This window comes from Sphaeramia orbicularis, chromosome 3, assembly GCF_902148855.1.
Source record: "Sphaeramia orbicularis chromosome 3, fSphaOr1.1, whole genome shotgun sequence".
In the NCBI taxonomy this organism is placed as follows: domain Eukaryota; kingdom Metazoa; phylum Chordata; class Actinopteri; order Kurtiformes; family Apogonidae; genus Sphaeramia; species Sphaeramia orbicularis.
Genome location: NC_043959.1, coordinates 11,649,665 through 11,665,022, shown reverse-complemented (window position 1 = coordinate 11,665,022; position 15,358 = coordinate 11,649,665). Strand labels below are relative to the sequence as shown.

Below are 15,358 nucleotides of genomic sequence, written 5' to 3'. Positions count from 1 at the left end.
CATGTTCAAATCTGGTCAAAAACAGCTCTAGATCTTTATGTCCATCTGCATGTTTCTGAAGGTGTTTCAAGGTGTTCTGAGCCTTTATTTAAACATTCATCAGCGCCCCCTGGTGTTCAAATGGTTAGACTATAGTATGTGCTCCAAAAAGGGTAATTTTGGACCATATTTAAATCTGATTAAAAACTGCTCTAAATCAATATAGGAACTCATCAATGTGTCTCTAGAGGTGTTTTAAGCCATTATTCAAACATTCATTGGCGCCCCCTGGTGTTCAAATGGTAAATGGTAAAAAGGGAAATTTGGACCATCTTCAAATCTGATTCAAAAGCGCTCTAGAGCATTTTTCAAGCCCACCTAACTGTTTCTGGAGGTATTTCAAGATGTTTCAAGTCTTTATTCAAACATTCATCGCCCCCCCGGTGTTCAAATGGTAAGTATGTGCTCCAAAAAGGGAAATTTTTTAACCATCTTCAAATCTGGTTAAAAAGTGCTCTAGATCATTTTACAAGCTCACCAAAGTGTTTCTCGAGGTATTTCAAGATGTTTCAAGCCTTTATTCAAACATTCATCGTAGCGCCCTAGTGTTCAAATGGTAAGGCTATATAGTATGTGCTCCAAAAAGGACAATTTTGGACCATGTTCATATCTTATTAAAAACTGCTCTAGATCATTATAGATGCCCATCTACATGTGTCTAGAGGTGTTTCAAGGTTTTTTTTGAGCCTATATTCAAGCATTCACCGGCACCCCCTCGTGTTCAAATGGTATGTGTTCCAAAAAGGGTGATTTTGGACCATGTTCAAATCTGGTTAAAAACTGCTCTAGATCAATATAGATACTCATCTATGTGTTTCTGGAAGTGTTTCAAGGTTTTTTCAGGCTTTATTTAAATGTTCGTTGGAGCTACCTGGTGTTCAAATGGTAAGGCTATAGAATATGCTCCAAAGAGGGTATTTTTGGACCATGTTCAAATCTATATAAAAACTGCTCTAGATCATTTTAGATGCCCATCGATGTTTTTCTGGAGGCGTTTCAAGATGTTTTGAGCCTTTTTTGAAATATGTGTCGGCGCCCCCCGGTGTTCAAATGGTAAGGCTCAAATGTTCTCAAAAAGGGATATTTTTTTGACCATCTTCAAATCTGGTTAAAAAGTGCTCTAGATCATTATACAAGCCCACCGAAGTGTTTCTGGAGGTACTTCAAGATGTTTCAAGCCGTTATTAAAATATGCATCGGCATCCCCTAGTGTTCAAATGGTAAGGCTCCAAAAATGGTATGTGTTCCAAAAAGGGTAGTTTTGGACAATGTTCAAATCTGATTTAAAAAGTGCTCTAGAGCAATACAGATACTCATCTACGTGTTTCTGGAGGTGTTTCAAGGTGTTTTGAGCCTTTATTTGAATGTTCGTTGGCGCCACCTGGTGTTCCAAAGGTAAGGCTCGAAAAAGCGTAATTTTGGACCATGTTCAATTCTTATTAAAACTGCTCTAGATTATTATAGTTATTCATCTACATGTGTCCAGTGGGTTTTCAAGGTTTTTCAATACTTTATTCAAACAGGTCTGATCAGGTCCAGTCTAATCTGGTCAGATCAGGTCTGGTCTGGTCCTTCATTTTGCTCATGTCTTCATCCTCAGTCCAGTTCCTCTCCTTCCCAAACTGACGTCCTTTCATTCGTTTCCTCAGTTTTTTCGTGGCTGAACTCTGGATGCATTCATCTAAAACACATTTACAGCAAAAAAACAAACGGACAGATGTTTTGTTTATCCTTTATTCTTAAACCCAGCGGTTCAGACCTGAGTCCTGTTTGTCGTCCAAACAGTGCAGCAGTGGACAGTTTTCATCTGTAACACAGTTCATATTTGGACATAAGACACCCCACTGGTCCACCACATGGATGAACCTGGATGTTCATTCAGTTCAGATCCAATGAAAAACTTAAACTAGAAAAGCATTCAGATCAGTCTGTTAAATCTGGGTGAATGTGATCCATGTGTATTGTAAAGGCTTTAATTTCATCAACTTTAAATATGGAACAAAGTGAAAACAGAAATGCTGTCATGTCTCCAATAGAAACAGAACTAAGGCTTTACACCATCTGTTCTCCAACTGGTTCTACTGAAGGACCGTCCAACACACAGAAGGGTTCAGTACATTCAAACAGGATCCACCTGGGATCAGGTCAGGTTCAGACCAGGGTCCAGACCACCAGGAGGGTCCAGACCAACAGGGGGGTTCAGGAGGGTCCAGACAACCAGGAGGGTCCAGACCACCAGGAGGGTCCAGACCACCAGGAAGGTTCAGACCACCAGGAGGGTCCAGACCACCAGGATGATTCAGACCACCTGCAGGGTTCAGCGGTGCCTTCACTGACACCTGCAGGGTTCAGTGGTGCCTTCACTGACACCTGCAGGGTTCAGTACTGACACCAGGAGGGTTCGGCAGTGCCTTCACTGACACCTCTCCATCTGGACCTCCCCATTGGCAGCTTCAACCTTTTTTGATGGAGGTGAATAAATCCCACCCACTTGTTTTATCCAATAAACCGTGTGGACAACAGTTCAGAACCAATAGGAGGCTCCGCTGGTGGACGTGGGCGTGTCCTCAGCCCTCCCAGTCGCCACTGGATGCGGCGTCCATGTCCACATCGTCGTCGTCGGAGTCGGCCGACACCTTCTTGATCCTCATCATGGCGGCTTTGATGCTCCGCTCCAGCTCGCTGTCTGCGCTGGTCTGGACTCCAGGAGGACCCACCTACAACAGAAGACCAGGGATCAGCCTCAGGACGGACGGAGACACGTCCAACAAAAGACAGTCCAACCACAGACCCTGAGCCATGTTCACAGGGTTGGAACATACACTCCTAAAACCACCACAAGTAAATGAAGCCTAACCACAGCTGGAAGAGACCAGAACAGGACATGTGAGTCCAGACCAGGGGTGTCCAACCCTGGTCCCCCAGATCTACTGTCCAACCCTGGTCCCCAGATCTACTGTCCAATCCTGGTCCCCCAGATCTCCTGTCCAACCCTGGTCCTGCACATCTACTGTCCAACCCTGGTCCTCCAGATCTACTGCCCAACCCTGGTCTTGCACATCTACTGTCCAACCCTGGTCCTCCAGATCTACTGTCCAACCCTGGTCCTGCACATCTACTGTTCAACCCTGGTCCCCCAGATCTACTGTCCAACCCTGGTCCTCCTGATCTACTGTCCAACCCTGGTCCTCCAGATCTACTGCCCAACCCTGGTCTTGCACATCTACTGTCCAACCCTGGTCCTCCAGATCTACTGTCCAACCCTGGTCCTGCACATCTACTGTCCAACCCTGGTCCTGCAGATCTACTGTCCAACCCTGGTCCCCCGATCTACTGTCCAACCCTAGTCCCCCAGACTAACTGTCCAACCCTGGTCCTCCAGATTTACTGTCCAACACTGGTCCCCCAGATCTACTGTCCAACCCTGGTCCCCCAGATCTACCGTCCGACCCAGGTTCCCCAGATCTACTGTCCAACCCTGGTCCCCCAGATCTCCTGTCCAACCCTGTTCCTGCACATCTACTGTCCAACCCTGGTCCTCCAGATCTACTGCCCAACCCTGGTCCTGCACATCTACTGTCCAACCCTGGTCCTCAAGATCTACTGTCCAACCCTGGTCCTGCACATCTACTGTCCAACCCTGGTCCCCCAGATCTACTGTCCAACCCTGGTCCTGCAGATCTACTGTCCAGTCCTGGTCCCCCAGATCTACTGTCCAACCCTGGTCCTCCAGATCTACTGTCCAATCCTGGTCCTGCAGATCTACTGTCCAACCCTGGTCCTCCAGATCTACTGTCCAACCCTGGTCCTCCAGATCTGCTGTCCAATCCTGGTCCCCCAGATCTGCTGTCCAACCCTGGTCCTGCAGATCTACTGTCCAACCCTGGTCCTGCAGATCTATTGTCCAACCCTGGTCCTGCAGATCTACTGTCCTGCATGTGTTAGATCAGGGGCGCCCAACCCTGGTCCTCGAGGGCTACTCTCCTGCATGTTTTAGATGTATCCCTCTTCCAACCCACCTGATTCAAATGATAGGCCTATCATCAGGCTCTGCAGAAGCCTGATAATGACCGTCAGGTGTGCTGAGAGAGGGATACATCTAAAACATGCAGGATAGTAGCCCTCGAGGACCAGGGTTGGGCACCCCTGTGTTAGATGTTTCCTCTTCCACCTGACGGTCCTTATCAGTCTTCTGCAGAGGCTGATGATAGAATGATCATTTGAATCATGTGTGTTGGAAGAGGGACACATCTAAAACATGCAGGACAGTAGATCTGGAGGACCAGGGTTGGACACCCCTGGTATAGATGGTACTGATTATGGTCCATTTCAGATCCTACTGGGCTGTATGTGGACTTTGACAGTCCTGGTCCTTAGATCCAGGGTCCTCATGTCCATCAGTGGAGGACAAACACCTGGACAGACAGGCGTAAACACACACAGCTGTCCACATCCTCCAGGTCCTGACGGGGGGTGGGGGGGGCGGGGACACAGACACTCACCTTCCTCAGAGTCACCCCCTGTCGGATGGACCACATCAGGTGGGTCCGAGGGTCCTCAGCAGGGGGCACTAGGTTAGGGGGCGGGGCCTTTCTGAGCTGGATCTGCCCCCGCTGCAGGGACGCCAACACCTCATCCATGGACCCTACAGACACACACAAAAGACACATAAATACACTACAGACACACACACACACACACACACACACACAAAAGACACATAAATACACACAACACAGACACACAAGACACATTAAATATACACAACAGACACACACTCACACACATACAAAGGACACATAAATACACACACAACAGACACATTAATACACAAAAGACACATAAATACACACACACAACAGACACATTAATACATAAAAGACATAAATACACACACACATACAAAAGACACATAAATACACAACAGACACACACACACACACACACAAAAGACTCATGAATACACACACATAAAAGACACATAAATACACAACAGACACACAATGGACACATTAAATATACACCCAACAGACACACACATACACACACACACACAAACAACAGAAACTGAAATACACACACACACATACATTAAATATACACACAATAGACACACAAACAAGATTAAATGAGTAGAAAAGTTATTCAAAAAACAAAGAGATGCAACATGAAAACAAACACTGTAAAAGACGTAAAATAAAATAGACATAAAAGGCAATAAAAGACATAAAAGACAAAGACATACAAGACAATAAAAGACATAAAAGACAAAGACATACAAGACAAAGATATAAAAGATAATAAAAGACAAAGACATATAAGACAATAAAAGACATAAAAGACAGAGACATAAAAGACATAAAAGACAAAGACATAAAAGACAATAACACAATAAAAGACATAACAGACATAAAAGACAATAAAAGACATAAAAGACAATCAAAGACAGGAGGACACATTCCAGCCCAGAGCCCCTCAGTTCAATAACCCTACAGGCTCACCTGTGTTCTGTTTGAGTGTGTTCTTGGCTGGAAACTCTTGTTTTTCACTCAGAGGTTTGGGTGTGTCTTCAGATGGAGGCGGGGGTGGAGGCGGGGGTGGAGGCGGAGGGGGGGGGTGGGGGTGGAGGGGCCACTGTGGGGCAGGTCGGAGCTGCTGGAGGAGGCGGTCCACTGAAGATCTGAACTGGGATGTCTTTAGGCGGCGGCGGTGGTTTCCTGGGTGTCTTTTTGGTTCTGGGTACAGGACGGACAGGGGGAGGGGCTTCAGATGGGTCCAGGCTGATGATGGACAGGGGCTGCTCCTCCAGGGGGGGGGTCCTGGACCGAGCCGTCCTCAGGATGTACTGACCTTGTCGACTCTGTCAAGAACAGAAGGACGGAGATGGACACATCAGAAAGAACGGCCACCAGGGGACGCACTATGACCACAGATGACCACCAGCAGGGGTCTCAAACATGCGGCCCAGGGGCCAAATGCAGCCCGCCAAAGGTTCCAGGTGGAGGTGGTGGATGTAGTGGAGGTGGCGGACGCGGTGGAGGTGATGTAGGTGGTGGATGTGCTGGATGTGGTGGAGGGGGTGGAGGCAGTGGAGATGGTGGATGTGGTTAGGGATGGAAATCGAGAACTGGTTCTTTTTTGAGAACCGGTTCCCAGTAGCTCGATTCCTTGGAATCGTTAGCCTTCCCGCTTAACGATTCTGCTTATCGATTCCGCCTTCGTTGTGCATGCGCGATGACGTCACACGTACGCTGCATTGTTTTGGTCAGAATGTAGCCAACATGGCGTTGAGGCAGAAACGGTCTAAAAAGATGACACCAGGTCCACTTACTTGGAACACTGTCAAAGCTTCCATGTCTTCAAAAGGGTGGAATCCCTCCAATATCCTCAAACATTTGTCCACAGCATGTGAATCATTTACAGGAATGTTGCGCATTTGATACTCAGCGGCGCTTGTGAATGTAGCGGCAGAGTGAATGCCGGGCCAGTTCCGGTGTGGGCAACAAACGTCGTAACTCCTCAAATACAAGTTTCCGAAGGTAAGAAGGGAAAGGAAATGAGGTGCACAACAACGGGAGCCGAGTCAAACCAGTTCCACGTAGTAGAAATGCGGTAATACAGGAATTAGTAAAGCGCCTTTAGTTTCACTTTAACTACACCCCCCCCCCCCCCCACCGAACCGGCCCGGCGTCATCTGTTATTATTTGTATATACTGTATATGTTATATTTTCTGTGCAGAGATGGAAATATAAAAAACAGTTAATGCAAACACACCCGTTTGTACTCTTTTATTCCCTCACCCAATGAGAATCGATAAGAGAATCGATGAGGAATCGGATCGATAAGTAATATTGATAATGGAATCGGAATCATTAAATTCTTAACGATTCCCATCCCTAGATGTGGTGCAGGTGGTGGATGTGGTGGAGGTGGTGGATGTGGTGCAGGTGGTGGATGTGATGGAGATAGTGGATGTGGTGCAGGTGGCGGATGTGGTAGAGGTGATGGAGGTGGTGGAGTTGGTGGATGTGATAGAGGTGGTGGTGGATGTGGTGCATGTGGTGGAGGTGGTGGATGTGATGGGAAGTGGCGGAGGTGGTGGATGTGATGGGTGTGGTGGATGTGGTGAATGTGGTGAATGTGATGGAGGTGGTGGATGTGGTGGATGTGATGGAGGTGGTGGATGTGGTGCAGGTGGTGGATGTGGTGCAGGTGGTGGATGTGGTGGATGTGATGGAGGTAGTGGATGTGGTGCAGGTGGCGGATGTGGTAGAGGTGATGGAGGTGGTGGAGTTGGTGGATGTGATGGAGGTGGTGGTGGATGTGATGGAGGTGGTGGAAGTGGTGGAGGTGGTGGATGTGATGGAGGTGGTGGTGGAGGTGGTGGATGTGATGGAGGTGGTGGAGGTGGTGGATGTGATGGAGGTGGTGGATGTGATGGAGGTGGTGGAGGTGGTGCAGACGTGGACGCTTACGGTTCTGAAGGAGCGTAACCTGCTCAGAGTCTTCTCTCTCTCCTGCTCCACCCATTCCTTCCTCTTCTCCTCCTCCTCCTTCTTCTTCTCTCGCTTCTGCAACAACAGCACAACGAAGAGACGTTTATTCCAGTCAAATGGATTCAGTGTCATTTGAACTTCTGTGAGTGTTTAGGTCTGGATGATCAGATATGATCAAAAGGATCTGATCCGTTCACATTGAAAACTAGGGATGCACAATAACTATGGATAATTATCAGTCTGATACTGGAAAAAGATGACATCATTCTGTGTGCATTTACTGGACGAAGCTCCGCTACATAGATTAGGGAGGACAGACATAAATTCAACACTCCAGAGTAAAGTGTGGAAGAGTGTCAAAGGGACCAAAGATGTCTCCCACCTGCCGCAGGAAATTTTACACGACAACACGAACCACCTGATCACTGTAGCAATGACATCAAAACATGTTGCAACTCTCTCTCTCTCTCTGGCTCTGGTTTTACTGTTCCCTCTCAGGTGTTTGTTGTTGCTATGACGACGTACCAGTTGGACCTGGTGGTGCTGGCTGTAGGTGACGGTGCTCTGCTTGAATGCCGACTGTTTGTGCTCATGGGCCTCCACACACTGATCCTACAGACAGACAAACGGACAAACACACACAGCCTTTAAACTTCAGCAGGTACATGCCTTTTACACGCCTTTTATATACACCTTTTATATGCCTTTTATACATGCCTTTTACACACATTTTAAGTACACCTTTTATACGCCTTTTATACAGGCCTTTTATACACCTTTTATACGCCTTTCATACGCCTTTTATATGCCTTTTATATGCCTTTTACACACCTTTTATAAACCTTTTATACACATTTTATACGCCTTTTATACACCTTTTATGTTTCTTTATTACGCCTTTCATACGCCTTTTATAAACCTTTTATACGCCTTTCATACACCTTTTATAAACCTTTTACACGCCTTTCATACACCTTTTATACGCCTTTCATACACTTTTATAAACCTTTTATACACCTTTCATACACCTTTTATATGCCTTCTATACGCCTTTTATACACCTTTTATAAACCTTTTACATGCCTTTCATACACCTTTTATACATCTTTTATAAACCTTTTATGTGCCTTTTATACACCTTTTATAAACCTTTTATACACCTTTCATACACCTTTTATATGCCTTTTATATGCCTTTCATACACCTTTTACACACCTTTTATAAACCTTTTATAAGCCTTTCATACACCTTTTATATGCCTTTTATATGCCTTTCATACACCTTTTACACACCTTTTATAAGCCTTTTATACACCTTTTATATGCCTTTTATACACGTGTCCAGATGGCAGAAAACCCAACGACGACACAAAAACAGTTCATTATGGTAAATTCCTTCCGTGTGCTCCTGTTTTTCACTATGTCACTAATATTTAAGTGTTGGAATGCTGGTCCCAGTGGATTATTGGAGTTGGTTTTGACCAATAAAATGGTTTTCACAGGTCCAAACCATAGCTGCAGAGCCAGTGTCAGGAGAAAAAGCCAACTGGTGGGTTGTGATGAAACCACTGTGTCAGCTCCAAATAAAACCAAACAGTGGAGAAACTGAGCCACAACATCCTCCTCCAAACACAGACTGCACATATGTCTACCATAGATGGTCTACCACAGACTGTCTACCATAGACGGTCTACCACAGACTGTCTACCACAGACAGTCTACCATAGATGGTCTACCACAGACTGTCTACCACAGACGGTCTACCACAGATGGTCTACCATAGATGGTCTACCACAGACTGTCTACCATAGACGGTCTACCACAGATGGTCTACCATAGATGGTCTACCACAGACTGTCTACCACAGACAGTCTACCATAGATGGTCTACCACAGACTGTCTACCACAGACGGTCTACCACAGACGGTCTACCACAGACGGTCTACCACAGACTGTCTACCACAGACTGTCTACCATAGACGGTCTACCACAGACTGTCTACCACAGACGGTCTACCACAGATGGTCTACCATAGATGGTCTACCACAGACTGTCTACCACAGACAGTCTACCATAGATGGTCTACCACAGACGGTCTACCACAGACTGTCTACCACAGACGGTCTACCACAGACTGTCTACCACAGACTGTCTACCACAGACTGTCTACCACAGACTGTCTACCATAGACGGTCTACCACAGACGGTCTACCACAGACTGTCTACTAGGCCTGTAACGGTACACAAAATTTTCGGTTCGGTACATTTTCGGTTTTCAAAGCCACGGTTCGTTTTTCTTTGGTTCGGTACGGGAAGAAAGAAAACCCCTCAAAATGTCTATTAATGCATTTATGAATGTTTTAACATTTTTCCCCCAATTTTTGGAGACAATAGAATATAGAAAAACAGGAATAATATAATTCTGCTGCTATAAATCAAACAGAAAATAAAATAAATTATTAATATTGCTAAATGTATTTTAAACAGTAGTAGTGCACTTTTCCCTGAAAGGTAGTTTCGAACAAACTAGAAAAATCTAATCACAGTTCTGTCAGTTCACATTCTGCATAAAAATAACAGAAAAATTCCACATGAAGTGCAACATTAACAAGAGGGTAAACTGGTATTCTGTTGAAACAAACTGAAGAGAAACATTGACAACACAATGAACCAAATTATTTATTTTAGGACAGAGAACAAACTGTTTAGGACACTGTGTGTATTTGTGTGAGCCTGTGTGCACGGGGGATTTTTTTTTTTTTGTCGGAGCCGGGGGGGTAGGGGGCGCGCAGTTACATACCTGGGGGTGCGGTCAATAACTAACGTAACGAACGCTGTCGTGAAACGAAAGTGAAACTTTACATACTTTCAACGTTCTATTTATTCCTCTGTTATACAGCGTGCGTGATAGACAGACAGACAGACAGACAGACAGAGCTAGTGTCAGTGTTTTAGAACTACCGTAGTTCCTAGGGGCCAAACAACGTCCGTCTTATTAACGTCTGTTTCCTCATTGTTGTCTTTCACCAGGACCTGAACTGATCCAAACTGGACTGTACTGATGGTGGAGGGTCTTCAGTCTCTTCCTTTCAGGTTCACATCATATTTGTTGTTTTTTTTAACCTTATATCAGCTGCTATTTCATATTTTGGGTCAATGTGTGCGTCCTTCCATATGTCCGTGTGAAACTTGCGCGGATTTAAAGTTCCACATCGAACGGTGTCTTTTGTTCCTTTTTCTTTTTCTCACCATACTGTGCAGTTTCGGTACAGCTGTGTACCGAACCAAACAGGTGTGTACTGAAAGGTTCGGTTCAGTACGTGTACCGTTACAGGTCTACTGTCTACCATAGACCGTCTACCACAGACTGTCTACCATAGACCGTCTACAACAGACTGTCTACCACAGACTGTCCACCATAGACCGTCTACTACAGACTGTCTACCACAGACCATCTACCACAGACTGTCTACCATAGACTTTCTACCACAGATTGTCTACCATAGATTTTGGGTGGGTTTTTTTTGGGGGGGGTGTAGAAGTAAAATTAAGTCAAAGAACAAAATGTTGAGACACATTAGAAGTGTTTGAACGTAGAACATCAATAAAAGAACTTCTGCAGACAAATCCAGTGTGTGACGGTAGCATTGTCCTGTTGTTGCAGTGTGTACCTTCCTGTTGCGGATGATGGCTCGTCGGGCACAGATGTTGCCTCTCTTGGTCTCCAACATCTGCAGGTGTCTTTGGAGCTGGTGGACAGCCGCAGCGTGGTGGACACCTTCAGGTTGGTGGCCACCTTCAGGGTGGTGGACATTTGTGTGGACCAGGCTGTGGAGCTCCTCTGGGTCCTCACACACATCATAGTAGACCACCTCCTCCTTCAGCTCTGGAACACAAACACAGCCTCAGGTCACTACTACAAGGTTCTAATAGTTTTGGATTTTTCATTATAGTTTATTTTTATTTAGTTTTGACTTTTTTTTCTCTAATTCGTTCGTCTCTAATTCGTTATTTTCTAAATGTTTAGTATTAATTTTAGTTTTGTCGTATCTTTCCTCTTCTTCTCCGTCGTATTCAAATAAATCCCAGACAGGACTCTGCTGCTTTCTCCCAACTTTAGTCTCCATGTTTCCAGGTAGAGTGGGGACCAGAAGACGACTGGAAACCACAAGTGATGGACCGTTACGTGTCGTATGGTGCCAGCAGATAAAATTGCTCGAGCGAAATAAATCGATTTCATATCGGTCTGACGCTGACAAAGACAAAAACGAAGGGAATTTTATCCATAATTTTTATCCGTTTTAGTTAGTTCTGTAAACACACAATACAGTTTCAGTTAGTTATGTTTTTTTCTTTTAATTATAGTTTTTATTTATTTCAGTTAACGAAAATGTTTTTACAATTCTAGTTTTGGTCATTTTGTTAGTTTTTGTTAACGATAATAACCTTAGTCTCCATCCACGTCTCTGTGAACACAGACAGGATCCACTGAAGGCTCTGAGGAGCTTCACATACCTTTAATCTGCCTCTGCACACTCAGGACCTGAGCCACCAGGAGCTGCTCCTCGTTCTTCAGGATCTCCAGCCTGGTGTCGAACAGCTCTAGTTGGGTTTCGTAGAACTGCAGCTCCAGCCGGTCCACGGTGTCGTCAGGCGCTGACCTAGAATCAGTCCTTTGGGTCTGGACTCTGGTGGACAGACTGCACAGCTGCATCACACACAACACCACAGCAATCAGAACTCTGCAGTTTGGAACCACCAGGGGTGTCAAAACTCATGTTAGTTCAGTTCCACATTCAGCTAAATTAGATCTGCAGTGGGTCGAACCAGTAAAATGATAACAGAATAATATAGAAATAATATCAACTCCAAGTTTTTAGCTTACCGGCCGACAGGCCGTAAGCTATTGTCGTCATGCGGCGTCCGTCGGCATCATCGTCGTCTGTCGTCCGTTACAAAAATTTCAATCATCTCCGAAACTACAATTCTGATTGACTTCAAACTTGGTATACAGCTTCTTTATAATGATGTCAACAAAAGTTAGTGAAATTATTTGGATCCGGATCTGATTCTGGATTTGGTGTGACTTTGAAAAATTTCCCCATTGTAAGAGATAGGAAGTGGATCGATGCAATAACTCAGTAAATATAAATGATATCCAGTGTAAATTTCTACAGTGGAGCCCTGATGGGGAGATGACCAAAACATAATGTCCACATGCTGATCGGGATCTTCTTCTGGATCCGGGAACTTACGGAAAATTTAACATGGGCTCTTATGGGGAAAACATTTCAATCATCTTTTTCTCCGAAACTCCAGTTCTGATTGACTTCAAACTTGGTATACAGCTTCTGTATGATGATGTCAACACAAAGTATTGAAATTATTTCGATCTGGATCTGATCCTGGTTTTGGTGCGACTTTGAAAAATTTTCCCATCATAACAGATAGGAAGTGGATTGATACAATAAATCAGTAAGTATCAATGATATCAAATTGGAATTTGAATTTTTTACAGATCTGATCGGAATATGACCAAAACATGGGCTATTTCTGTAATATAATAAATACACAGAACTGGGTGATATTAAATGGCATCTGGATACATTTCCCAAAGCTTTTAATTTGGCCGGTAAGCTACAGGGCCATTGGTCCTATTTCTCTCTATGTTTTATAGTGAAAAAAAGTTACATTAAACAATGAAAATGTTTACATCTACAAACTATCCTTTCAAACAATGTGAAGAACTTCAACAAACTGAAAAAATGAGTGTAATTTTAACAATATTCTGCATCAGTTTATCATTTACACATCTTCATTGTAACTTACAGATCACAGTGGATCTACAAACACACAAAACATTTAGTAACAGACAGAATATTGTTAAAACTGCACAAATTTTTCTAAAGACATTTCAGGTTCTTCACATTTGTTCAGATTATTCACATTTTTTGTGAAATTATACTTTGTTTTAGTGTAAATACATGAAAATATTTACATTTACTAAGAGAAAAAGTTGGCATTGTGAGTATTTATAGATTATTATGATAGAATTTTACTGGTCTGCATGTGGAACCTGAACTAAAAGAACTGTTAATTTGTTAATATGTATTTTTGCATTTCACAAATTCATCCCAAGGGCCGGACTGGACCCTTTTGTGGAATTCAAACGGTCTGAAGTTCAGTGGGACACACACCCGTTGTCTGATGCTGTGTTTCTTGCGGTTCAGGCACATCTCAGTGGCTCTCATGTGCTGTAAGGATTCTTTGGCCAACAGGAAGCGCAGTTTGTCCATTCTGGGAGCAGCAGAGGACCAGGCAGCAGCACCAAAACGAGTCTGATCCACCTGCATCTGCTTCAACATGCCTGAAAACACACACACACACACACACACACAGACCATCTGAAGTCAACTCTGGTCAGGACCTTCAACTGAATCTGACTCTAGATTTGTTGAAGTGAATAAAAAATGAACATCCTGTTGAGTTTCCTTCTTGTGCTGAAGCCTGGACCTTCCTGAACACAGCTGAACTCGTACCTGGACCTTCCTGAACACAGCTGAACTCGTACCTGGACCTTCCTGAACACAGCTGAACTCGTACCTGGACCTTCCTGAACACAGGTGAACTGAAGCCTGGACGTTCCTGAACACACTCGTACCTGCCAGGGCCTTGGATGTCTGGCTGAAGTATGTGACAGTGATGTCCTGGATGGAGGACACAGCATCGTCCTCTTTGCTCCTCCACTCCTCCGCCTCCTTCTCCAGAGCCGAGATCCTCTTCGGACCCAAGTCCTCCACCTCCAAAGTCTTCTACAGAGGACACCAAAGCACAAGCACATGTAGGACTGACTCCGCTGGTCATGGAACACAGGCTTTACTATCTCCAGTCCACAAACATTCACGCAGCGTAAACACATGTGCACCAGGAGCAGCTCTGTGCAGATCCACAGCCATCATCAGAACAGGAGGACTTTACATTAGAACACATTTAATTCCTGTTCCACCTCTTTTTGTCCTTTTGCACTGTTGTGTTGAAAGAAGCTGGTATTATTCTAACAGGTCTTGAGTGTTCTTCATCTACATTAGAAAGACTTCTGTCACTTAAATATTCGACAATGAAAAAGAACAGAAAAGAAACATGTAAGACCAAAGGCTGTGTGTCCCACCAAGGACAGAACTGTCGTCCACCAAGGACAGAACTGTCCTTGGTGGACGACAAATAAATTCAGTGTGAGTTTGACGGGACAACAGGCAACCAACCAGTTTATCAGCAACTCTGAGCAGACGACACCGAAGTTAGGCACCGTGTCACTATGACAACCAGGTACTGTAAAGACGATAGAATCCTGAAATGGACATGGTCTGGAGTAGGACCTGGTACCAGAGTCCAGTTGAGCTGGTTCCACATCGTGGAAACGCAGCATTAGTTGGATCTAACCTTTACACTCACCCTGGCTTTCCACTTTTTGAACTTTGACCCTCTGGCAGACGTTTCCGGACACTAAAGTCCAGCACAAACCGTCTAAAAAACAGTTTTTATCCCAGGGCCATAATTACACTGAATACTGCTGGACATTCATTAATTGTGTGGAATGCTGAATGTTATCCAGAATATATGAGGATGTTTTATGTGTCTTTTATACTTCTAGTAACACTCTTTTTTTTATGTTGCTTTTTTTTTTAGATATTTATGCTGTCAGGGTTTTTCTTTTATATTTTAGTTTCTATACTCTTTTATATACATTATTTATACTTTTTATGGCGCCTAGGACAATTGTACTTTTTTAATTTCATTGTGCCTGTACAATGACAATAAAGACA

The 15,358-nt window shown here is 44.3% G+C and overlaps 1 protein-coding gene across 1 annotated transcript in view; it reads right to left on the bottom strand.

Annotated features, from left to right (window-relative positions):
• Positions 1–1,770: 1,770 nt before the first annotated feature.
• whamm (WASP homolog associated with actin, golgi membranes and microtubules) overlaps positions 1,771–15,358 on the bottom strand; it is an 18,198-nt gene continuing 4,610 nt past the window's right edge. The window contains 10 exon segments of the mRNA XM_030130902.1: positions 1,771–2,756; positions 4,542–4,684; positions 5,541–5,655; positions 5,657–5,899; positions 7,516–7,611; positions 8,062–8,148; positions 11,207–11,421; positions 12,051–12,243; positions 13,733–13,902; positions 14,197–14,347. Of these exon segments, the coding sequence (XP_029986762.1) occupies positions 2,607–2,756; positions 4,542–4,684; positions 5,541–5,655; positions 5,657–5,899; positions 7,516–7,611; positions 8,062–8,148; positions 11,207–11,421; positions 12,051–12,243; positions 13,733–13,902; positions 14,197–14,347 (1,563 nt within the window). The 3' untranslated portion in view covers positions 1,771–2,606.